At 37.7% G+C, this 26,414-nt stretch overlaps 1 protein-coding gene across 5 annotated transcripts; it reads right to left on the bottom strand.

Moving 5' to 3' along the window:
* LOC112285942 (BEACH domain-containing protein C2) lies at positions 1 to 19,938 on the bottom strand. 5 transcript variants are annotated; one of them, XR_002970897.3, is made up of 34 exons: positions 19,799 to 19,938; positions 16,337 to 19,565; positions 15,299 to 16,104; positions 14,226 to 14,996; positions 13,961 to 14,095; positions 13,598 to 13,702; positions 13,061 to 13,174; positions 12,783 to 12,859; positions 12,420 to 12,501; positions 11,981 to 12,331; positions 10,913 to 11,550; positions 10,471 to 10,555; positions 10,059 to 10,253; positions 9,294 to 9,827; positions 8,953 to 9,096; positions 7,930 to 8,385; positions 7,464 to 7,663; positions 7,138 to 7,207; positions 6,549 to 6,632; positions 6,316 to 6,372; positions 5,909 to 5,977; positions 5,631 to 5,717; positions 5,420 to 5,536; positions 4,810 to 4,959; positions 4,604 to 4,688; positions 4,150 to 4,270; positions 3,874 to 3,970; positions 3,385 to 3,498; positions 2,763 to 3,132; positions 1,660 to 2,564; positions 1,388 to 1,510; positions 1,093 to 1,197; positions 503 to 596; positions 1 to 181 (listed from the first exon to the last, which is right to left on the bottom strand). XR_002970897.3 is itself a non-coding variant. In XM_024527356.3 (32 exons), exons 2-32 carry the CDS (start codon positions 19,494 to 19,496, stop codon positions 1,129 to 1,131), a joined length of 10,371 nt encoding a protein of 3,456 aa, XP_024383124.1. In that variant the 5' UTR covers positions 19,497 to 19,565; positions 19,799 to 19,938; the 3' UTR covers positions 733 to 1,128. The 5 variants fall into 5 exon arrangements, 3 of the variants coding, with proteins under 3 accessions (XP_024383124.1, XP_024383125.1, XP_024383128.1); XR_016504441.1 differs by lacking the exons at positions 1 to 181; positions 503 to 596 and having other exon boundaries at positions 733 to 1,197; positions 2,763 to 3,020; XM_024527356.3 differs by lacking the exons at positions 1 to 181; positions 503 to 596 and having other exon boundaries at positions 733 to 1,197.
* Between the last annotated feature and the right edge of the window lie 6,476 nt (positions 19,939 to 26,414).

The following is a 26,414-nucleotide window of genomic DNA, read 5'->3' on the forward strand; positions in this document are numbered from 1 at the left end:
TAAATGAGCAAAAAAGAATTGCAAAAGCATGAAATACACAACATAAAGCCTAATTTAATGCTTATAGTACAATATTATTATAGTCTATGACATGTTACGCATGCATTTGAACAATACATCGCAAACTTAATTACCATAATAAGTCCTAGCTGACACCAAAACATGCCCTAAAGCCTTAGCCCTGAAAAAACAAAACCAACAGTTTTGGAATGCTTTAGGAATTACAAAGCTTTTCACGATACTTCTACAACTCATTATTATACAATATGTACCCTGTTTCAAACACCTTAAACAATTTTTTTTTGCAAAGAATCAAAATAATTTCCTAAAAATAATTTAACATCATTTGGGTATACAATTTTGTATGTATTTTATATTTGAAAGATAATATAATACTTTTAGTCCCAATCTGCATGGTGGCCATCCATCTTTATGCATCAATAATTGTGTTCAGATTTAAATCACACATCTGATAAATAATTTTATTTGAAAAGAATCAAACCTTCTTGACGATCATGATAAACATTGCACCTTTATGTGAATTCATTGTAAACAAACAAAGTTCTTTGAAGCATCTTCAACTGACAACTCAGGATCTGCACAAAATCATTTAACAAGACAAGTGAGAACATACTCTTTGTTTTCAATGCATTTCTTAGCAGTAACATTAGTCAAGCAGTTTAAAGTCAACCATTAACAATCTCATCCCGATTATTCATCTTCGCAAGAATATAAAATTTTGAAGCGATGTGTTGTATTGCGGCCAGCATAGGCATCACAGTGTAAATACATGACCTAATATATGAACAAGCAATTGAATGTGATTATCCTGTAAATGTTTAACCATTGTTCATATGCTGTTTAATACCATTAATTTATGCACCAATCTACAAGTGTACATGGCACAACATCCTATGCTAGACATGCTTGTTCATCAGTTTCCACAAGTAGACCCACTAATTTTAAATTCGTGAGTAGGATCTAACTCGCATCCTTGAGTATCCATAACCCAGTTTCTGCTCATCTTGTAGAAAAATAAAATCAGCCGTGCACAACGGTGACGACTTTATACTAACAAAATTGTATGTTTACCACAAGCAACTGCATTTTTAACCCTTTGGATAACTGCTATGAAGACCCCCCTGCATTTACACTTCCACCAAAACGTTGCCTCTGCTGTGCAACCTTCACACTCAACTGTCCAAGTCCACAAAGCAAATCCCCACGAGTTATATTTCAAACAATGATCCCAGTCGCAATACAACTTCGACAGAACTCTCATACTAATGAATATGACCTGATGATGTTAACTTGCAAGTAATCGAGCCCTAATCATTGCTTGATTGGCATCACATGAACATTATGAAGTCAAAGATATGCGACTTACTGAAGGGTCAGTGAAGACCAACAGTTGCCGATTAGCTGTTGAGACCAACAGGTTACTATTGTCACAGTTTAGAGCCATAGCTGTAATGTCCTGCCCCTTCTTCAACATGAACTTCTGGATCACCTGCTCAACAAATGTATAATCCAGAAGGGTCAAAAGTCATCATTAAAACCTTTTTTCCATTCAATAACCATTTCACATCGTCGATGATCAGGTTCCAAAATATGGTTAACAGAGCGAGGGATGAATTTCAATTTTCTAAATGGTTATACCTCGAGAGTATAAAGCTCAAGAAGGATAATTGCTGGCTGGGGATCATAGGTGAATGCTGGCTCACTGCTAGCTCCAACAGATTCTGTCGCCTTCGACACACTCGAATTCTCTGATGAATCACTATGAATGGAAACGGCCCTGCTTATGCTCGAAGGGTGATCAGGTTGCATTCCCATTGCCGAAGGCTGCTGTACTCCAGCGGCAGGTCCGATTTTGCATTGCAATCTGCTATCGGATGCTAATGGCCTTCCGCAGCTTGTTCCTATAACAGCGTGCAATCCATCTTTCGACACCACCAGAGATGATATACTTCCCTCCCAGGATGGAAGCAGCTTCGATGCAACCAAGTTGCCGTTTTCTGTAAATGTCTGCAGAACTCTTGACAATCTGTTGAATACTACGATAATGCCTTCCGAAGATAGAGCGACCATGTCAGCTCGGTCCACAGGCAGACGCCGCAAGAATCGGCCTCTAGCAATGGAGTGGAGCAGGACACCTCGTGAGTGAGAACTAGATACCACGAGATCCAGGTCATGATTCACACAACAGCATATTAATTCATCAACATGTCCCCGTAGCACATAAACTGGTCCTTCTATGTGCCGGCGCCTGAATTCTACCATGCTTACATTAGCTTCAGTAGCTTCGGTAGTGGCTATGGACCTAACCGCTGCTGCTGCTTCCACCACTGACGCAGCATCAGAATTGCTACTTCCAACACCAGAATTAGCTGCACTTAGGATGTGCCATAATATTACAGTGGCATCTTTTGATCCTGAAACCAAGGTACTGCCATCAGGCGAGAGTCCCAAGCATGTAATTGGTGCACAATGCCCAAAAGCAGTTTCCAAAGCATGCGCATTGTCTGTAGCTACAACCTTCAAAGAATTGTCAGCGTGTCCACCTGCAAATATACAATCAATATTCAACTTTTTAGCGACTAGACAACTATCATTTAAACGATTGAAACGAGTTAATATTTGAGAGAGTAGTTACGATAAAAGACAATTGCAAAAAATCTGATAACTTATGGTAAACAACAAACTAGGATAACTTATAAAAGTGGAAAACTATAAGAATTTGTCTAGCTTCACACACACACCTGTCAAGAGGTACCGACCATCAGGTGTAATTGCCACCACAGTCCCAAGCCTTACTCCTGGAGCAGCCAATGTGATAACTCTAGGGTAACGACTGTCTTCATCTACCTCTGAATACCCTCTGAACATTCTGACCAATCCACCATTATTAGGAGTGGCTCCAAGCCTTCCATGCTGGAAACAGAAGGGATTTCCCTTGCCGTCTGGGGTATTGGCTTGCCACCGGTGCACAGCTACATGACAACTTGGAACCTCCATGTCTACAGTTAAAACAGCATCTTGCGTTATACGCATCTCAGCTGCAGGAACATTCAGTCGGTCTGGAAAAGGTATCGCATATGCCTTTGTTGCTTGGGGATTGCGAAAAACCGTCTGAAGATTTAAAAATAAAATAAAATAAAAAAGAAGAAGAAGAAGAAGAAGAAGAAGAAGAAGAAGGAGCATGGTGAATACAAGTTCAGTCTCACAAAAAATGATCTACATGCTGTAAGAAACAAAGTTTCATTATTTTCAAAAGTATAACATGGAGCATAAGGTTTACCACCTCCCCCCCCCCCCCCCCCCCCCCCGAAGGAATGACATTATTCTTATATACAGACAGAAATACATAATAAAGAGCACAACCTGCAAATGTAGAGCGTTATTTGCTGGCATCCGTTTGATGTGAGGAGTAGTGAGAAGCTGGAGTGGGGTTTGACCAAAGTATAATATATGATCCCGAGTTGCCTTACGAAGAGTCTACAAGATATTGTGACAAAGGACAAATTAATAAATTAAAAGCTATATATTGAAGAATATTCTGTCCATGCAGCCCCAAGTAATGTTCCCATGATAAAAGAGCACTTCAAATTTGAAAAATAATCCTCTGCATATAAAAACTCAAAGATATCAAGATGCACATCACTAAACCGTCAAGGATATCAAGACCAGAGTTGGAAAAACAGGAAACCTTTAGAATCATTGTAAGAAAAAAGAAAATACAAGATCATGATCTCAACCATCAAATATCAAATATCAAATATCAGCAGCTTTCAAGAACTAATGGTTAAAAGTTTTTAACCGTTACGACAAAAGCTGAAAAAGTTTGACATCATTTACAAGTCAATGCATTACCGGGTTTGAGATCTTGTCCACATCCACAGCTCCTGGATATGTAGAGTAGAAGAACACGTTGTGAGCAGCCACAGCGTTGGGGCCTTTCTGTTTGTACCTGAGAACCATTATACGTCAGTATAGAAAAAATAAGCAACCATCAAATGGGAATAAATGGTAATTCAGAAAATTCGGATGAAGTTCTAAGGAATCACGAGGGATGGATTCAAGATTTGTGAATGCATTGTTTTTGTGATAAATCACAACCAAAGAAGTGGAACTATGGCAAAGCTTTACCCGAATATGAGATCAATCCACTCGTGCAGGTGGTTCGATACATATTCACTTTCCAGAGCAGCCCGATGCTTTTGAATAAAATCAACAGGATTGGATGCCCAAGGTGGTAGCTTGACATCTCCTGCAACGAAACGTAGATGATGGAAAAAGGTTTTAGAGATCTAAGAATATGCTTGTATGCAAAATAACATAATTTGCACCCTAGCACAACGTTAACGAATTATATAGCCCCTTTAATTTCAAGGCATTGGAGGTATGAAAACTCTGGACATTGAACTATGCCCCAAACAAATACATCTACGAGTTGGGGCGACTTAAGGCCACCTCTCCCAAGTGTCCAAGCAACAGAACAAGCTGGAAAATTATGCATACCGACTAGATTTGTACCGAATACATTGTAAATCGGGATCACACACAAACTGAGTCAAAACTATGAGAAAGAAATTGCTTATACCAAGTAGCTTATCTCCCTGAGAATCTTCCGGAACCATCTCTGAATCACTCAGGAGCACTTCTGGCAAGTAGAACAGCTCAGGGACCTGCACATATAAAGAAGGAAGATCTCACCGCATTAGGACGTGCATAAAACCTGTGCGAGATCTTTTATCTTTACGTGATCAGAAAGAAAGCATAGGGGTTCAAGTAGGGCACGTGCAGTACCAGTTCCTTCACATCATCCAAGTTCTCCAACACCTCATTCCAAGCACATGCAATGTCAGAGAACATGCTGTTCACATAATTCATCTTCTTCGCTTTCAGCTGATTTGAAATTGTACTATATGGTTCCACACGCTGCATAAAATATATTATCTGGCATATACGGTAACAAAACCGTTCATTAGTTCATACTACAAATTTCTTTACCATGAGGGTTCTTTGCTCAGACATGTCTAGCTTCTAACGTCCACTACTTCTGTAAATTACAGCTCCACAACACAATTAAACAAAAACGGTTAGTTGATTGTTTTCCTTAGTGTCGACTGTGCCTACACAGAAGGACTATTTTGGAGCGAGCTACTCTACTTCTGAGGTAATTAAACCAACACTTGTATGCCACTTAGTCGTCACTTTTAGAAACAAGACTTACTCTAACGGCCAGCTGAGTAGTTTTCATTGGTGTGTCAACTAATTTTCACAAAGCAGAACTTTGATATGACTTCACTGTGACATACTTCTATAAGGACGTGTACTGCCTACAGGTGTGGTAATATGGACATGTTACAACGTCTACACTCATAAACGAAATGAAATGAAAAAGACATCAACGCACCACGCCAGCACTCGAATAATGAGAACCATAGTGAAACTTGGGTATAGTAGCGTCTTCAAAGCTTTCATATCTTTCCAGATAGTCCTTCAAACGCGTCTCATTTAAAGCTCCAACTGGCTACATAGAACCAAAAAACAAGAGTGAGAGAAAGCACGTGGCAATTTGTAATAAACGTGGAGCAACACCTTGACGATGTAAAAATTAGGAATACCTTGGAGAGATCTCTATATACTTGTGGGTCTTCCAAGTCCAAATGCAATGAGGTGTAGTCAGAAAGCACCCATGGAAAAACCGGATACTGACAAAACAATAAGAAACGTTTAGACATTGGTCAGATGGAGTGACGACTTCATTTGCGACGTGAGAAATGCTATTCACATTGAATACAATCTTTCTTAAAATATGACCCAGCACTTAACTCAAGCAACAACAGAAATCCCTTTCATTGAAATCTCTATCAAAATGTATCAGTTAGGATAGAATTGAAACCTGAGTAATATCATTGTATGATCTGCCAGCCAAAGTGTTCAGCTGCATTAAGTACTCGAAATTACTGATCTGTTCAAAATCCAACCCCAAAGATTAAAGCGTTGCGCCGAATTTTTACGAAAAAATTAAGTTAGAAAGGTCCGCTCTGATTGGCAAAACAATACTACTGAGGAGTCGAAGACATACGAAAACAAAGACCAGACCAAACCTAGTAGGTATTACATCATTCACAAGCTTTATGTTTGGGAAGAGATAAATAAAAACAAAAACAAAAACAAAAAGACACAGAAATAAATAAATAAAAATAAAATAAGAACAAGGATGACTTCTTAATATATGCACTAAATTGAGCAAAATGAATTAGAAAAATGGGACATTGGCAAATCTTAATTCCCTAAATGACATACCTCTCTATTAGCCCATTGCTGTGCCAATTGTGACCTTTTCAGCATTTGTTCTGGTTTCTGATGAGAAGGAAAATGTCACCAAACATATTAACAGTGCTTCACATGGGAGTCAGCGAGTCCGATGCAAAGATCAAGACACGACTGAGAAAACAACGAAAGAAATTCACCATTCACATCAAAACACCCTAAACAATCCAATGCATCAAGTAGGTGAAGAGAGCCTGTTCAGAGACCTGTGTAGCAGCATGAATAGAATTCATTACAGGAGGGTTTGCTTCGACAATGGCCTTATACACCCTTTTCCTTGCCTCCGACGTCTGTTCAAAATAAATTTATGGTTAAATTTGACAATAACAGGCAGACACTTTTAGTTGGAGATACACCAGAAATAGTAGAAGGCAACAATATCATATCTAACAAGTTTGGGAGAATACCATGATTTGATATACTGTAAAAACATAAGATACGCACTTTAATCATCCTAGAATGAATAAGATATCTTGTCGAGCCTAAAAATTTGCAGATACGGATGTCAATACTATGCGTCAAAAAGAAGATTTACAAAGGTAATGAAACTAGATATGATAAGTATGCACGTCGCATTAAACTATTTTGTGACTACAGGTTATACAGTAGCCACACCCTTCAAAATTAATGCAAATGTCATACATGAGCTATATTTACTGCCCTGGTGCTTTGGCCACCTAATTTCATATCTCTCAATTCGTCATAGACTACATTTTCTTTTGTAAAATATGCTTGAAAAATTACATCGCTAAGTCTTCAGACATTACCATTCCAGAAGGAACAGGGCTAACTTACCCCAAAATGAAAAAGACAATTAGATCTATCTGTCATGAACATCTCCAAGGCACTCTTTCGCAGGGCATATCTGCAACAGATATTAGATATTCATTATAATCATCCACGATCTATTTCCTACTAATACTTCTAAAGCTCACTAGCAGCTTTAGACATCAATTGAACACTCCAAATTAATCCAGGCCTTTTAAAACTAAATAAAGACAACCACATATATATGTGCTCGTTGCCATTAGCTCCCTTACAAGAATTATGGCCAGCGAGATTACTGAAATTATCTTCAAAAAATGTCAAATCGTAAGAGGCGGATGAAATACAAATATTACCTTCGAGTGTATATCTCTTTCAACATCGACAAGGGCCAAAGCCTATCTTTAGACCCATCCTTTCTTTGTTTCCTCCTTCCTTCCACATCCCCTCCTGCCTCTATTTCAGACACACCATCTGCACCAAGCAAGACTGCAACACCTGACTCGTTCATCTGCACGCGATCATCTAGCATGAAGCAAATACGCCGTGTTGTAACCTGCACAAAACATTTACACAGAATGCTCACGTGGAATCATCTACAAATGCAAAGTCGAAACATGACTGGTTCAGAGTCCATATTCCTAACATAGGCTTAAGCTATTGCATACGCTTCTACGAAAAAGAAAAAAAAGGTAAATGCTCTCATCCATATTCAAGCATGCAATCATCTACGTGGAAGAGCAAGGGATATTTCACCGAAGATCACAAGGCTTATCGAGCCATAATAATGCAAAGAGCGAGTGTTAAAGTTGGAATACTAACCTGGAACATTCCTCCTCGAACTTTCAACGGCTGAATCATAACTCCAGGCATTTCCAAAATTAAAACCTCCTTAGGCTCTGCAACGGAGGGAGCTGCAGGCGTTGGCGCAGGGGTAGCAGAGGATGATGAACTAGTTGCAGCTGCAACTGTAGGTGAGGACTGCACTCGTGCTACCCCTGAGGGGCCTATCTCATTTTTACTATTAAGATCCTCCTTTCTGAGCAAGGAAACTGCTTCCTCAGATGTAGGAGTCACTTCTCCTGCGCCATCAGCACTACTATCGGCAGTGATAAGCTTAGCCATTGAAGACGTCACAGGAATTACACCGTCAAAACTTCCACGCTGAGATTGCTCACGAAAAATTATTGGTGTATGATGATCCACACCCTTGTAGTTCTGCTTCAATCGCTTTCTCATGCGAAGAGAATTCTCAAAAGTATCCAATTTCCAGTACACCTGCATTCAACTCAGATTATGAAGCATAGCTAAATTCTTTACATTGAGTCTTAAATTATCAAAGGGTTTGGGCATATCGGAAGCACTTTCGGTACGGTAATGAAAACCATAAGACTTTCAGTTGAAAGATGATCATGATTTCATAAGTGTGCAAAAGACACAACAATAGTAAAACATAAAAACAACTAACTACAGCTTAGGAATCTTCTTTAATCCTTGATACGAACTCACTATGAAAGGAAAAGAAAATGACAAGCAATGATAAATTTTGCAATTCATTAGCACACCCGCTGTCGGATATCTGCGTTCGGAAATGTTTTGTTTCCATTTATAACCCATAACATCACAATTTCTTTTTGAAGGAAAATAGAGAACTTATGATGAAGTTGTTTGTTAAATTGCAAGTCATATCACTCACATCCTTACAACCTTACGAGCTTTGGAGAACTAGTCTTCACCAAAACACATAGTGTAAAAAGGACATCAAATGTGACCATTTGAGACATCACATAGAGTAATAGGCTATAATGAGATATCAAGATCCGCAGAACTAGGCATAAGATATACCCGTTCCAAGGGCCCAATCTGATTCGTAATAGCGCCAAAAAGTGCACCCATCTCTTGCAAACGACGAATAAGAGAACGCCAAACTCGTCCTCCTACAGTTGTGCCGAACTCGTCAGCAGCAGCAGCTATCGAACGCCTATTGACCTATCCAGTTCAACAGGAGGGCGTTTAACTAGAGTATTAGTAAATGTCTGTAACTTAAACAGTCCAAGCATTACAATATACAATGCACAATATACAAGACCCTTACAAGTCAAATATTCTCTACGCTATTTTTCCTACAGAATGAAGAATCAACGTAAAATATCGTCATGAAGTTATTTCAGATCATGGAAAAATACCTCCAGAATACGCATCCGCCTTGCAGTTTCCACCATAGCAGGAAGGACACCGAAGAGTGAGTGCGCAGATTCACTAATATTTATTCCGGCAAAATCTTCACCTTTATTGTAGTCACGCCAAGTATTGCTCATCGCCTCAGCAATATTCCCACGCCTTGTCCTTTCTCTATCTGTTACAGTTCTACGCTGCCATGATGTTGCCATGGCTACAGCGCCCAGCCCACGTCCTGAGCCTACCCGAGCTGCTCTTTCTTGATCACGTGCAGCAGCCAGAGCCACCGCTTTAGCAGTTGCCTTATCTTTTGGAGTTATTGGATTAGGTCGTTGAAAACTTGCTTGAGAGTCCAATGGCCGTTGAAAACTTCCTGTTATTGAAAGCCGAGAAGATCGATCATCAGTGGATGCTGAGTGTCGCTTGGATCTTGGATGCAACTCTCCACCACTAACTCCAGCACCAGCCATAGCCAGGGCCATGGCAGCCGGAGGTGATGCAAAGGCAGCTGCCCAGGCTGGGGTGATCATTGCCAAAGCGGCCTGTATCGAACACACAGAAAATGATAATTACACTAGCTCCCAGATGACTCAAAAATCTGTCTGAGGCTATCACTACACACAGAAAAGATGCGCAACAAATGCGCAAAAAATTGAAATTGCGAACGGTGTTTTCTAAACCCTCAGCCTAAGCCACACTTGATCAACACAACTTGCAAAAAACAAGATAAAAAATAGTACCTACGTGTTTCCAAAACCATTCCACAAATTTACCTCTAATGGAGGTGCATCAACTGCAAGAGGACGGTCTTCAACTGCAAGAGGACTCTGCCCCTCTGCATCTGTAAACTCATGGATACCCGACAGTAGAGGTCTCCAACGCCTCAAAAGGGCTGCAAAGGGTGGGACGATCGTCTCAAGATACTGCTTCCGAAGGACATTTCTATCATCATTTACTGCATGCCAGACCTGGGCAAAGCAACTCTCAGTCAAACAACCTCAAACTCCTCAAAAGAATAAACCAGATCAATGCACACTGATCCTGTCAACTAGCTGAGAGAGAGAGAGAGAGAGAGAGAGAGAGAGAGAGAGAGAGAGAGAGAACTGACTTACAAACCCTAAAAGCAAGGGAAAAACATGTTCGAAGCAAAAGATGATACTACTGTCATAATTAGTCAACATGTACCTCTGCATAGAAAATGCACACAACTACAAGCACACGTTGCCTCCGGGACTCAAAAAGTTGCATCGTAAGCAACGGCGCCAGCACACTGGAGCACCCATTCAGCAAACAAAGAGTTTCAATTTAGTACGTTACCAAGCCTCGAAAAACATGAAATTGACTGTAACGCACGGACAATGGCAACCGGTGGACAGCAGATCACATGCACAGCATGGTGATATGAACATCTAGAATGACGCTACACTTTTATGTCAATGATTAGATACAAAGAACTGCTCCCTAAAGATAATAATGAAATGAGGACTTCATGCGCACATGCCCACTTACGGAAAGGAGACAATTGTCATGGTGCAACAACGAGAAGGATGCACTAAACTCAGATCTGGACGGCGGCTTCAACGATGCACATGATTACGAAGATAAAGATGAGAAGTTTGAAGCCTACCACCACAATAAAGAAGATTTTGCTCTTCTTGAGGCCAGTTCTTGAATCTTAAGCGCACTTGGCACTTTCATATCCCTCATCTTACTGGAGCCAACGTCAGATGAACTGGTCCTAACCAAGGTGTTCGTTGATTCTACAGAGTCTTCGCCCCTATCTTCCTCTCTCAAGGACACAAGAATCATACGAATCATGGCAAAAAATGGTTGGTCACTATCCAAAAGTTGTTGCAGCTGAGCTCCTCCTGCTCCAGTGCCTGCTCCGCCACCAAATCCCTGTATACCTCCTGCCCCTCCTCCAGGACCAGATTCATCTAACAGCAGGGCTTGTAGCATGGTCATGGATTTTCTCACCAGGGGTAGTTCAACCCATTGCCCACTACCATCTCTTTCCATTCTGGATTGCCAGACATCAAAGCCCTCAGCACCTCCACTTAAGTTTGAACCTTTCCGAGGCAATCCAACACCATACCACAATCGACTTCGTTTTTTCCAACTTGAAGCCAACTCTAACCCAATGCTCCCATAGCAAGCAAAGGCACACCGGACAGAGTCAAATGGTTCAGCAGCTGCAGAGGCCGTAAGTCGTTCCATAGCAGCATTTGATATCTGACCATTTTCGTCAGCCATAGAAGCCAGTGTCTGCCAATCATTCCCTAAGAGTGGTCAACTCAAATTTGCAAATACTTCACGATTTTACAACACTCATATATATATATATATATATATATATATATATATATATATAACGAAGAGAAATTCAAATAAAACCATAGAATGCATAGCATTAGATGATATCCAATGTCACAAACAAATCACCAGTCAGAAAACATATATATAACAAGCCTATTCCAAAGGATTGTTTTGAAAATTCCCATCAATATCAACTTCGTCAAAATGACAAGTCCTGCAAAGCTACAAAAGATACATGAATAATATTATAAAAAAAAACAAACAAACAAACAAACATAAAAAAATAAAAATAACAAATAAAAACACAAAACAAAAAAACAAAACAAAATCTGGAGCAAGACAGCCCTGAAGCTCTAAAACAAAGAAGATGGAAAAGTACCTCAAGTGATAGACTACCAGTACTGTCCGATGTGATGGAGAGCCTTCTGGAAGCAGAGTTATCAAGAGGAGGCTTTCTGACTTCAATCCCAATAGCGCTATGTCTACGACTGGGTACGCTAGTAAGGATAGGAGCAGTAGCGTCACCACCACTATCGGAACTTGAAGGAATTGTTGAATAAAAGTACTGAGATTCCAAACGCAAATGATCTTCTACTAGCATTAACAGCACCAGTGCATTCTCAGCAAGGGACATGGACAAAGCGGCAGCAGCTTCAGCCTCTACCCTAGCGGTTCGTGGAGACAATCCTTCAGCTGCAACATTTGCCGCTGCAGCTGCTACAATTTGAGTCTGCTCAAAGGCAACATAAGTGATGGTTGGAAAGCAGATTACAAGCATTGTAATAATAAAAATAAACGTCTAGCCACATGCTGCATACCTGCAGGTTTAATTCACTAGCTGCAAAGTCCACTAGATTTCCCAAAATTTTCCGCTTTATAATTGGAAGAGCCTCCTCTCGTCTGCCAAACATCAAATAAAGGTACATCGTTTTAAGATAAAACCAGCAATTTACTGAGATATGCACATCGAAGCGCTTAAACAAACAATACTGCTGCAATGGACATTATTGGGTAAGGCGGACACTGTTGGCCGGATCAAAATGTCAGAACCTCGAACTTGCCCCAAGAAATCGGGAGTAAATCAGTACAACAAACTGACTACTTGACCCTAAAAGAAATGCACAACACAGCTGAAAATAAACCATGAATAATCGAGACCAAGTGAAATTAATATAGCATACCGCTGCCGTTCCTCTCCCTTGGCAGGACCCCCCACCAGCGTCAGCCATTCAGCACAGTGAATAGTAGCTTCCACATCCTAGCAAAGTAAACAAGAGCAAACAGCTCAGTATAGAAAATACAAGAATCAAATCAGCATGCCTCAGAAATCTCCACAGAAAAGTGCATGATAACGTAAATAAGCAACATATACAGTTACAAACTAACAGTACTTATTATAGATACTAAGATTTATTTAGTTTGAAGGTAGTTGTCTAATACAGAGGAATACAACACAAACCTTCCACCCATCCTTCAAACGCATGGAATGCTCCAACATGATAGCAAGGAAGCTGTATACAAGATCTTCGATCTCCTCGGCGTTTGAGGTGTCTTTACGTCCATCAGGATTTGACTGTATCACTCACTATTGTCAGATAAAGCTGAATTGACAGAGGTTCGCCATGCAACACATACAAATGATGGAGCTCCTACATTTCTGCTCAGCATTCACTGCAGAGTTATTGCTAGTACAGTGAACCAACTACGCAAAAATATATATATATATATATATATATATATATATATATATATATTTGAAGTCTATGTTAACAGCGCACCACATGCAAAAGGATTTACACAGTACCAATAAAACAATCGGAAGCTCATGCTTCATGCAACTGAAACCCAGATAGTTCTCATAACAATCCTCAATACTCACAACTACTCAAAAACTAATTGTTATTATTAAGCTAGCAACAAGTCTTGCCATACAGTAGAACTTTTCTGGGATGAAACGTCAATTCTATACACAAGACAAATGCTGAAGGAAATTCACCTCATAAAGCGATATGAGAATTTCAAGAAGCCAGTCTGGCCATTCCGGCATCGTGGTGAGTAAAGTCCTATTTTCTGGATGCGTACATGCCAGCAAAAGTAAGTCCTGCAAAATTATATCTCAAGTATAAGCGAAAATGGTCTCTTTAAAAAGACCAAAAAGTTCCAATTTCACTGACGCAAGCCAAAAGATATAATGTCATTCAAGCAACTTTCTCAACGACTAACAATGATGGCATCAACTGCACATTCACAGTTTTTCACTTTTCACTGAAGAAAATCTTATAATTTCATGGATTGAGAAATCCCTAAAGCTCAACTTTGACAAGATGATCACGTTCTGAAGCATGGGATAAACAAAGACCTGTAGTGCCCGAAGCTGGAGTTGTCTAGGGGCAAATGGAAGAGAATGCAGAAGGACCAAAAGCAGCTGAACATGCTCAAAACGGTGCCCACAATCATAGAGAGCTAGCCGATCTTCTGATGATAAGGTTCCAACCTACGAGGTTCCCAACAAACAGGCTCAAAAAGGTCAAAAAGTTCTTGTGCCTTCGAAGAAACAAGAACTGCAGTACAATACTGTCAAACGCATAGCAATAGTAAGCAGAGAGATGGCGAGAATTCCCTACCTCTGACCTGATGACGGCAGGCAACAGTGCTGCGTACACATTCACTGTCATCTGCCTATTTGGCGCGGCTTGGAAAGCTTTCTCCAAAGCGTACAACAGCCACACAACAGCTGTGGCAGAAGCACCAGGAAACCCTTCTCCTAACACGGGGTTGGCCACCATTTTTGGAACAGGTTGGGAAGCAGCTAAAGTAGAGCTCATGGCCTTTAAGTGCCCTCTCCCGATAAGCGCCCCAAGAAGACTAACGATTCCAACCATTATTCCATCTCCAGAATCAACATTTCGAAATTTATTCCGGGCTGTATCAGCACTTATGGATATGCTGATGCCACCCAGGTTTGCCCCTCTCTGAGCAGAGGACCGTGCCACTGAAACAACTTCTTGGGTTGGTAAAGGCCATTGCCGATTATCCTGATCAAGCAATCCCGACACATCAAGAAATTTCGAGGTCATAAGGTAACTCAACTTTCCTTTGTTGTCGACATTTTCCGCATCTCCAGATGCTTTCGCATCGACAGCTAGATCATTCTTGTTACCATTGGTCTTCTCCAGCACACCTTGTTGAGTATCTTGCATATCTGAACCCGTTTTGTTTTCAGCGTCGCCAGGAGCTACTAAGCTTGGACGTTCTCCCAATTCGACTTCTCGCTGCAATAAAGTAAGGAGCATTTCGACTCCACCACTAGCAAGAAGAGTCTCTGCAAAAATTCCCGCCTTCGCTGTGTTTGGTTGCACCACCAGTCGATAGATAAGATGAAGCACCCTAGCCACCTGCAACAGATCATATGCACAGTTCTGCTTAGTCTTTTAGAAATGGGCGCTGACGTTCTTTCTAGTAACTACTGTACTTACTCTTCTCGACCGAGTTAACCTTCATGCGCTAGACATCGAGAGAAATAAACCCAACATTCTTCAAGGCAAAGACATGAACGCCATCGAAAGAGGTGTGGGAAAACGACTATGCGAATGTTTAAGGTGCCTAACCATTTTTAAACAAGTTGCAAAAGACATTCACATGCTTAACCAAATATCGTAAATTCGCAACCAAGAGAATAAAGCCATCTGCTGCGGACCTGATTAGGCTGAGGGCAGTCAAGTACAAACTGTACGAGAGAGCAGACATCTGTGTAGAGTGATGGTTCATAAGCTGAGGAACCAACAAGCAGCTCAACGACGACAAGAAGCTCGTCAACTAGAGCATTCAATTCCCCTGGGAAGCGGGTAGAATTTCCTCCAGAAAACGAATGTATAGAATCCTCTTCTGGAATCAACCAATAGCAGCGGCGACAACCATCCAGAAGCATTTGAACTGCATTAGCACCTCTCATGGTTTCAGCTTCAATGATGACCATATCTGCTAATGTAGACAACAACTTCTTCTGAAGACCGTAAGAACAAGAGCTCCAAAGTTTGAGGTCTAAAAGAAGACTGCTATAAAGCTGTACTTTCAAGGCCACATGGTCTTTGGGCGCCTGAGCTAAAGCTATAACTGCTACAACCAGTTCTTCGTCTCTTTCTTCTGTCCTGTAATTGTATGCTGTTCTTTCAGCACCATCCAAGATTGGCACACATACCAGATGTCTCAACAACCGCGCAAGCAACCGGGGCGCATAACTTCTGGCTATCTCTTCAGCATTACCAGCATGCTGTAAAGTTAAGGCTAACATTCTAAATATGGGAGCAGATAAGGATGCTGCTGCTGATGAAATCTCTGCATTGTCGCAGACGGGTTGCAAAGTCTCTTTATTTACTGATCCCACTGTAAGAGGCAACAATGCCATTGGACCACCTTCCGCCATAGCCCAAATCGTTTCGGTGGGACGAATTCTCGCAGCAACATAGACATGTCCCAAGACTTCTGCTGGTTTCCTATGCAATCCTGAAAAACAACATTCAACTTGCACCTCAGAAAGCAGACGAAATTCAAATACCAGACAAAAGTAACATTCAAACCAGACAACAGAATTGATAGAATAATTTAAGAACAAATGATTCACAAAGGTTAACTACTATATTCGAAGAGGAATAAAATTAAAAAAAAAGCAAAAACAAAAACAAAAACAAATCAATGAAATCGTGTGAATTGAAAACCTTTCATGATTGGGTCTTACCTGATGCGCCCATAGGTGAGGCATCTGGACACGAGCGGCCCGAAAGTAGCTTTGGATGGTAGAGAAGGTGCAAGGCAGGACCTAACTCGGCATCAAGAGTTGCACTATCCTCTGCAATTGACATCGCCTGTTCATTATTTGCAAACCATGGAACTCCAGCTCCTGCTCCAAACGAAGGAAGAGCATCCCCACCTCTTCCACACAACCTCGTCATTTTATCAAGCCCTATAGGTTCTTTGAACAAATAAACAGGCCCCATTTCGGCAAAAAGTGGGCACTGTAGCCGCCGCTTCTGCAAACCAGCCATTGCAGGCGGTGGGTTCGTCCCAATACAACAGAAACCAAGACTAGAAGGACGTGGAAACACTAAAGGACGGGATTCGCATAATCGTCCATCAATGTATAGCTTCACTTCACTCTCAGTCTTTCCTAATATGCCTTGCTTACAGGTATGCTCCAACCCAATAAAATACCAGCGCCGAAGCTGAAATGGAAAAGTGAAGTGAACTGAAGACTTCTTCCCTTTTCCAGTGACACAATCCACGACTAAATATTTTCCGTGAAAATACGCTTCCACTCCTAAACTGTCTAAGGATAGAAAACTAAAGAGTCTTGGCATGTGTGCTGTGCCTTCCCCAGCTAAGGCACTGGCTGCAGCTGCAGCTGACATAGCTGACGTCTTGTTGGACTTGAATGAAGCAGCAGCTGCAATAGCAGCAGCTGCCGCTGCTGTACTTACTGCATCAGCAAAAGCTTCAACATAAAGCCATGTTGCAAATGCATAGCCGTTTGAAAAGGGCCAGCGACCCTCTCCAGGGCCGAGCAGTCCTGAATTTGCTCCATCAAACTCAAAAGTGTGCGAAGGTCCTCGCGTTTCCTCACCAGATATGCTTCTTTCCAAAGTAAGAACAAGGTCCAGAGACTTTCCAGTCGCAAATGTTTTAGCAACAGTTCGTAACCACTCACGAAGGTCTAATACAGTAAGACAATGGGAGCCCAAAGCCTCAAAAGCATCAAACAACAGACTTGTATCCCATTGTTCTCCTTGCTTAAGATTAGCTTCCTGGGTAAAAATCGCTTGAGATGCTAATAATAAGCTTCGCAGAAGACCTGCTGATGAGCACATCGCCCGATTTCTCGTACATGCTTGCAAAACAAGCACCAAGGCCCTGGCCATTCTTGTTCTGGGAGACATCGAGGTTTCACTATCACCCTCATAAGGCAGCCATGGAAGAAGCTTACTTCCTAGGATGGCTGGCCCTGCACGAAGCAGTACACGTGGGGCAATCGTTTCCTTTTTCTCGTCCAGGCCCTCTACTCCTCCCATCTTCGCAATCAATATATCGACGACCAGTCTTGCTATCACAACATTATCAGAAGCTACCCCTTCTACATACGAAAAGCACTCTTCACCACTCACAAATTTTGCAAGCTTTGTGAATCCAATCTCATCTACTCCATCAATTACAGTATCTATCAAAGTCAATAGATCCAGTGGGGCGTCAGGCATCAGTGAATTCTTTAAAACTTTGAGCTCCTGTATTGGAAGAAAGAAACTTGCACCGTCATATGAGAGTGTAGGTCTTAGGCTTGGTGTCAATGTGTGTTGGGAGGAACTTACATCCAGGGATTTTGAATGAACTAAGCCGCCACTTTGTTCCTTAGAAATGTCGGTTCCCTTGTGCAAGGGAGATTCGATTTCAGGAAGCTGTTTTGCCGGAGACGAGTTCGGACTAGCTAAACTACTGCTACTGGGTATTAAAGGTGGTCTTGACGCAGCGGTAGCGGATTCATCGAGAGAGGAAGCAGTGGGAGAGGAAGCGTCGAGATGCTCGTCTTGCGGTAAAGTCATGTACTGTGCAACGTCATCCTCGTCACCCATTGAATCACCTGCTGTCTTTCCAGAGACCAATTTAGAAGATGCGCTTTTTGAAGAAAATGATTTGGATTTCAGGTTCTTGCGCATTGCCTCTTCAGAAGGCACTAGCAAGCCTTCTGCTTGTTCTTCCTCAGCTGCTTGAGGCACACGCCATTTTGAATCATTCCCAACAATATCTCGACTATAACCCACACACTCGCCTGATACTGCTAAACCAGAAACTTCGTCACCAGTGCGCTCTATCTCATCCGCATTGGCTTCACCTGAATTTAAGGTTGGTGCAGCATGGTTATTAAAGTGAATAGGGGCGCTAGGATTTAATTCTAAGCAGGTGTAAGTCAAATTATTTGAGTCTTCCGAGGCAACATATGTTAACCTGGGCGATTCAGATAGAGAAATTTCAATGCGATTTACTAAGTTCGGTGTCTGAGTGTAATCGTCATCTTCACGTGCTTCAGGCTCGTAATTCTGGTTAACCTTTTCCGCGATCTTCACTTCTTGAGTAACAATCGTAGCGATGCCATCCTCAACTGTGCTATCCATTCTGCTGTCCTCTGCAGCCAGTGTATCCATCGACTGCGTCTCACTTGAAGACACACTCTGCTTGTTTGACCTTACATTCAAATTCCCGTCCATTGGAGATTTGTTCATGATATCTGAAGCAACCTCATCAGAATCCTTAGACGCCATGACGTCTTCAACTTCAGAATTAGAAGAAACATGCCCCTTCGACAAAGCAGATAAAAATTCCTGGACATGACCCGAAACTTCTACATCCGATTCATTGTGAACTACAGCATTCACATCTGCTCCAACTTCCTCTTGAGCGCCATCTGTAGCACCATTTCGATCAGAATCAAGTGCAGCAGCACTTGATGCTTCCTCATTACAGGAATTCTTTGCACTTACCGCCTCTCTATCGAATGATTCCTCCACACGGCTACCTTCAACGCCATTCACAACACAAGCAACACCCGAAGCAGCTACATCTCCAGATTGCTCCTCATTGATTTCACAGTTTTCAGATTCCAATCTATTTTCAATACCCGCTTTTACATCTCCAGGGTGCTCATCACAAACAACTACATTCTCACTGCTGCGATCGTTTCTCCCACCCTCCTCAGGTACTGCTACATTTTTCGTGTACTCTCTTACATCCTTCCCATCCTTTCTCTCGTGCCCAACTTTTCCCTCCCCCCCATCCTTGCCCACCTGCCCGTCATCGTCACGGCTTTCTCTCCCATGTCCGGCATGGATCTCGTTTTCGGAACTCCCCGCCATGATCCCCAATCCACGCTACAACTACCTCTGTCACCCACATTCAGCATCTCTAATCAGCTCTCGATCCATCTGCCCCGCAACACGCCAAACCCCTTAAATCAACTCACTATAATACCCGAAACCACACAACTTCAAACCACCGTCATTTCCCCACTCAAAAAGAACCTCGCACCCTAGAAACATCGAATCCCAGGCAACTCACCGACGATCTAGATGCAAAATTTATGCACAACAAGCCCATCCACTCTGTTATTCAAACACAAGCCAGGGGACTGTATAAACTCGGGTGAGGGGAGCCAAACCTGGAACATCGTCCGCAGATCGTCGCAAAGGAGCACTCCCAGAGCAGCTCCAGCAGCAACCAGGTTCAAGAAGATGCACAAGTCCCCCAGCAACTGGACGATTCAATGCAATGGATGTGATGGTGATGATAATTGGAGCGTTAAAGCGACGATCGTCACCATGTGGAGCAAATAAGCACCGCAGGCGGCCAAGTTCGGCGCCATGACCTACCCCACGACCACCTCAAAGCCCACAGTATACCCGGAGGTGAGGGCATCGCCGGTTGTCAACCGAATGGGGCTGACTTGCCCCGAGGCACCTGCTATTCATTGATTTTCCCTCCGCTCTTGTAACCCTGTGGAACCCCCGTTCGGTGCGCGCTTCGGCGGGAGCCATTTCGTCCTTTGTTAGGGTTTTGCGTCTCGCTGATCAGTGCTGCATCATCGTTGTGGTTGGCTTGGGATCTGCAACGGCCAAAAAAATTTTACAGTGACGCGAATCCAGCCCAGCTCACATTTAATCGAATTCACAGGTACTCGAGAGATTGTGGAACTGTGCTTGTGCTAGCTTCCAAGGACCTGTCTCTGTGTATTTGTAGGTTCGATCCATCTCTTCTAGTCAATAATCAATTCGATGAGTTCCAGGACTCTTCTATCACCATCTGGTCAAACCGTTGCAGTGACGCACGTCCTCTCCCTTGACCGGCATGCTATCGAGGCTTAGTACTTGAATTGCATGTCATGTCGCAGACATTAAAGCAAGAATAGAACACTGCATCTTGCTTTGTAGCAAATCATACCTGTGAGAGGTCACACGGGATTTTGTTCACAGTTCGTTGGATTCAAGACTCTAACAGCTGATATGTATTATCAAGACCCCGTGTTTCATGCTTGACACTGTAGATTGGTGACTTACCCTTAGCACTAGATTCATCGGAACGATATTTGCTTAATATACAGTTACTGTTGTCTGAGCCACACAAGAAGACTGTAGCATCTTCATAATTTTCCTTAGCATACAGATCGCAGCAGTGATAACAGGGTAACGTGGTAATGCCTTCGATACGGTAAAATAAATTTATGTAGAGATCGAGAGTAATCAACTTCTGACTATTGAGCGGGTACAATGCAACGAAGTGATCTGAACTGGAACGAATATGAAATCCGCCTACCACCATCACGAATGCTCGGTTTCAGGATGTTGGCCTTCGAAGCAATTGAAAATTGCTGAAAATATGGGTAAAGTTGATACATGAATCACACATTCAATGACTACACAGACAGAGGGTGTTCTTCTACTGTGCATACTCACACAAGCTACATTTCAGTGTTAATTTATTTACAACATCATCTCTTAATTTCATTGTTCTACTTTGCTTTTCCTCCTTCCACCATGTCTTTTTATCAGATTGTTTTCATTCATAGCATCATATCCGTTTCATTGCACATCACGATTTGTTTCCATGACCAAATTGAGAATATAACGCGGATAATTCAAACGTAAGAAACTGACTTGTCGCAAGACAAATGAAAATGTAATTATAAATTTTAAGTGTACATATACATCTTCATTTACATTATCAATAACCATTAAAAAATATCTGAGCAAATGTATTTAGATCTAAAGCTTTCATGCGATAATCATAGTTTGCAAAACCCCAAAATTTAATCTAAGACAGAATGTTCCTTTCTTGTTTATAAATCGAAATTGAACTTACAGGATATAGAAGGTGAAACATTGGTTTCATACAAAACAACAATCAATATCTAAAACTGATTGTAAATATTAATTTCAATTAAACATGTTTAAATATGTATATGTATATATATATATATATATATATATGAAGTGGTTATTTATGAGTATAACTTGAGAGATAATAATTGATTCTAAAGTCTCTAACAATGCTAAAAATTCTAAAATAAACACCGAATAAAAATAGTATATCATATAAAATTATATGAAATATGAATATAATATTATAAAAATATTTCGTACTTGCCACATATTTGACTTTAAATGGTATAAATTTGCCAGACAAGAAGATTTAAAAATTAAACATAGTATATATATATATATATATATATATATATGTAAGAGATATATTGAATTAAAATAAAAGTTTAAAATAATAATTTTTTATAATAATTTGAAATCCAATAATACTTTTTAAAAAATTAAAATATAATTTACCATTTTTTTACAATAAAATAAAATAATTTTTAATAACTATCATAATTTACAATAATAATTTGTAAAAATTAAATATTTTATATATAAAGCAATTAACTAAAGAATTTTTTCACTATAAAAAGGTTTATAAAGAATATTTTAATGCACAAAATTATATTGATAAAAAAACATATTTTATTAAAATTTTATATAGCAATGCATATTAAAAACTTAGAGAAAATACATATTTTAATAATTACAATACATGATTAATGTTTCTTATCTTTAATGTGAAATTAAGGAATATTTGATTATAATTAGAAGACAGAAATTTAAGAATTTATTTAATATTTAGCATGTAAATAAACTTATACCAAATAAAGGTGCAAATAAATTTTATTTCAATACAATTGATAACTTCACTATTTTATTTATAAGTATTCAAAATCATAACTTTTGTTTTTATTTCAATACAATAAAATGTTGTTATACAAGAATTAATAATATGTATTATGGTTTTTTTTAATTAAAAATTTAATACAAAATTTGTTGCTACAGTTCTTATGTTTGTGACAAATTATTTTAAAACTCTTAATATCATAAAATCTGAATGAAAACTTTTAAATCTTATTTTAAGTTTTTAAAATTTAATATATGTAATATATTTAATATTTAAATTTAAATTCTTGATTTAATTCTAAATTACACATATTATTTATAGTATTTTATTTATATTAAATTATAAAATTTGATAAAATATTTAATTCATATTTAAATTTTACAATATATAATTATTATTTTCACAAATTTTTATCCATGTATTACAAAATAATTATATCTAAAATTCTTGATTGTTTTGCTAATTTCAAATTTTATTTCATAATATATATTTTTAATTAAATAACTAAAATATTTTAGTTTAAAATTTGCATGGTTATTTTATTCAAAATTTAAAAAATAACCAAATTATTGAATATAAAAATTAATTTTCTATATATAAATGTTATTATAGACATATAAATATATATTTTTTAATTTATAATCTTAGTGGATAGTATTTTAATAATTTATGAAATATTTTATAATTCATGTAGGATGATGAAATTTCATAGTTCTAAAGTAATTTAATCAATAAAAGAGCATGTAGACAATATATAATGTTGTCATTGACATATATATTTATATAAATTAAAGGAATTAGATAGAAGTAACTAAAATTAAGTAGATTTGATAATAGCTTGTTGAATAGATTTTTTGTAGCTTCATAGACATGGATTTGATTTTATACATATTTGTAGGTGATTTATAAGTTGAAAACTTGGGCAACAAGTTGACCACAAAATGTACATATTAATGACTTATGGTACAAGTTAACTATATGGTGTACATATAGAAAGCTTATCTTGTAGATTGAACATGTATTGGAGGTCCTATAGAATATTTCTATATAACTCCTAGTTAGATAATATATATAGAAGCAAGAATAAAACCTTTCTTATTCTTGTCATTACTTGTCTTATTCTTAATCTTGTTTCAAGAATCTCTAGTCTTATTGTTTTTGACAATAGCCATTCTAGTCTTAATATTATACCATCTTTAAATATTTATATATTCTTTTCTAGTGATAGAAGAATATATTGATTATTTGATTATTTATAATTTTTGTCCTTAAAAATTTGAAAAAAATATTAATTCACCTATTTTTTATTTATTTTAGAAGTAAGTGGATTATTTCATTTTTTATTGTATTTTGAAGATTGCAGACTACTCACCTTTAAACTAACATTTATTTTTATTTTTTATGTTGATTTTTTTCTTAAAAGAAATAAATTGTATTTTTTTGTGGAAATTTTTATTTAATATTGAAAGTTGTGGAATATCCTTTATGAATTAAAATAAGCCCCCACTAGTTAGAAATCTATTTCAGTCCACAACAAATTAATTACTTAAATATTCTATCAACTCACAATTTTATTTAAATAAAATTCAATAAATCCAATAACTTCTCAATTATAAATTAAATAAATCCCTACAGTAGGTGATTTATTCTAGTTCACAACTACTAATTAATTTATAAAACAGTTAAATAAAATTTCTTCTTAGTTCTTATTAAAAAGAACTTAAATTCTTAAACTAGTTAAATTCACACTCATATAATCTACTACAACAATATAAGCCACTTAAACAACTAAAAAACCTCTATATTTAAAAATAATTTCTTATGTTATTTTATTTTATATTATTAAAATTTTCTTAATTTTTTTTTTATTAATAAAAATCTTCCAAAATTAAAATTTATCAAAGATAAATTCTCATCTACAAATGAATTTTCATTCATAAATAAAAATTCATCTATTCTTAATCAACATTCATTCATTATATTTCATCCATTTAAATATTAATTCATCCATTATATGACCTAACTTAATTCAACTAATTTAAATCATATAAATAAAAATTTTATTTAAGCCAAATTTGCAATTATGATCCTAATACACATATCCTTTGAATTTGAACTGAATTCTCTTTGTATTATATCCAACAACCTATATGCTAGAGTTCTAAGTCTCTAATATTTGTAAATACTTATGCAATAATAAGTTAATTTGAATTTTTATAATAAATTATAAAATAAATTTGGCATCTTTATTCTTGTATATACTAAGATACTATATAGATATTTTTATATTGATTAAAACCTTGCGCTGGGTAAGAGAGCAAGAGAACTGCCACTACTACCATCGACACTTAAAATTTTCCCATCTCTTCTAAACATCCACACTAATTTAAGTTATGTTATTGTGTATTAAAACAACTATTAGGTGAAAGAAAAAAAAATATTATAAAGGAGCTTAAATGAAAATATTTTAGCAAATTATCTTGAAAATATAGATAATAGACGAGGAGGAAATAAAAGTTAATAAGTGCTAATTCTACATTCTTATAGAAGAGACTTTGATTTACTTTATAGGAGCATAAATGAGCCAAAGAAAAATGAATGAGATAAATAATTAATATATGCATCTTTAGAAGGGAGTTAAGAATAGGTTTTAGCAAAATTTTCTTAAAAGACAAAGAATTGATATCCAAAAAAGACTTGTTGTGAACCAAGTTTGAAATCAAATCCTAAGGTACAAAACCATGCACCTACAACAACTATGGGATTCTTTAGTTAATTGATAATTGATTTTTGAAAACAAACTTGTGAAAGAATTATTAAAAATTAATTCTTTATGTAATTTGAAGGTATATCGAGGTTTTGAGAGCTTTTCAAAGACAAAGGTGTATTTAGTGGAATTGGATTTCAAAACATTCACAAATTTGACGATTTTTTAAGTATCATAGCTTATTTATATGTAGAAAATTTTTAGTTTGTTGCTAAGCTTATTTTAAATCTATGTAAAAAATTTGATGTCAATTGAGCAATTTGATTGAAATTTATGAGAGTTTTTATAGATTATGGTTTAAAATTATTGAGTTTTATGGTTAGTCAGGGTTTCTATGGTCTTGCAACATTTGCTACTTTGATTGAAGAAAAAATTAGTAAGAAAAATTCAAACTTAAATACCAATGCATAAGCTAAGTTTTGGAAGAATTGAATAATTTAACAAAGAAAAATCTTTGTTGGGAGATCAAAATTTAAATTAGAAAAAAAAAAGAGTGGCCAACATTTGAAAGGTTTTGGGAGCTTTTCTTTCAATTTGTGAATTTGATTCTTTTCAAATTTTGTGTGCTTGTAAATTACTTGTGGATTGAAGTTTAGATGAAATTTTAATCAACATCAATGGTTCAATTAATATTCATTGAGGTTTCAAAACAGCTAAAGTAATTGATTAAGATTTGTTTAGGATTTAATTAAAATTGGTTAAAATTTTTATTAAGATTTGATTAGGATTTGATTAGGATTTTATTGAAATTTAGTCTAAGATTTATAATTGTATTAAAATTTTATTAAGATCAAATTAAATTTTTTATTTTTAATATTTTTATGATTTTTTTATTATATAAATATTTTTTAAGATTAATTTATGATATCTTTATATTTTTTTGTAAATTCTTTTATATTTTTTTGGAAATTTAATTAAAGATTTATTAGAATTATTATAATTTAATTGAAATTCGTTTAAGATTCTATTAGAATTATTAGGATCTTTTATTTTCAAGTTCTATTTTACCTTCCACAATCAAATGCTTGGTGCATTCTCAAACAAACTTTATAAAATACAACAATGCATTAGTAAGGTGGATAATAGTAACATATAGAATCTAAATATTACTGCTAAAGATAAGACTTTAAGAAACTTGATCTTCTTATTACTAGCCACTCAATACCATCTAACTTTCAAATATTGTTCTAATAATACCACCATAAAATGTAGACTATAGAAGCTCAATTAGAAGTAAAATAATAACAAAGGTTCTTCCAATGTAAGACTACCATAGAACAATAGAGAAGAATAGCCA

The sequence above is a fragment of the Physcomitrium patens genome, chromosome 8, assembly GCF_059467195.1.
Source record: "Physcomitrium patens ecotype Gransden chromosome 8, ASM5946719v1, whole genome shotgun sequence".
Classification (NCBI taxonomy): domain Eukaryota; kingdom Viridiplantae; phylum Streptophyta; class Bryopsida; order Funariales; family Funariaceae; genus Physcomitrium; species Physcomitrium patens.

Excerpts from the sequence above, each read along its gene's own strand:
- LOC112285942 (XM_024527356.3), bottom strand. The coding sequence starts at position 19,496 with ATGGCGGGGAGTTCCGAAAACGAGATCCATGCCGGACATGGGAGAGAA. Across the intron at positions 13,175-13,597 it reads TTCTCATATCGCTTTATGAG|TCAAATCCTGATGGACGTAA; the intron begins GTGAATTTCCTT and ends TGAGTGATACAG. Across the intron at positions 12,332-12,419 it reads CTAGTGAATTAAACCTGCAG|ACTCAAATTGTAGCAGCTGC; the intron begins GTATGCAGCATG and ends GCCTTTGAGCAG.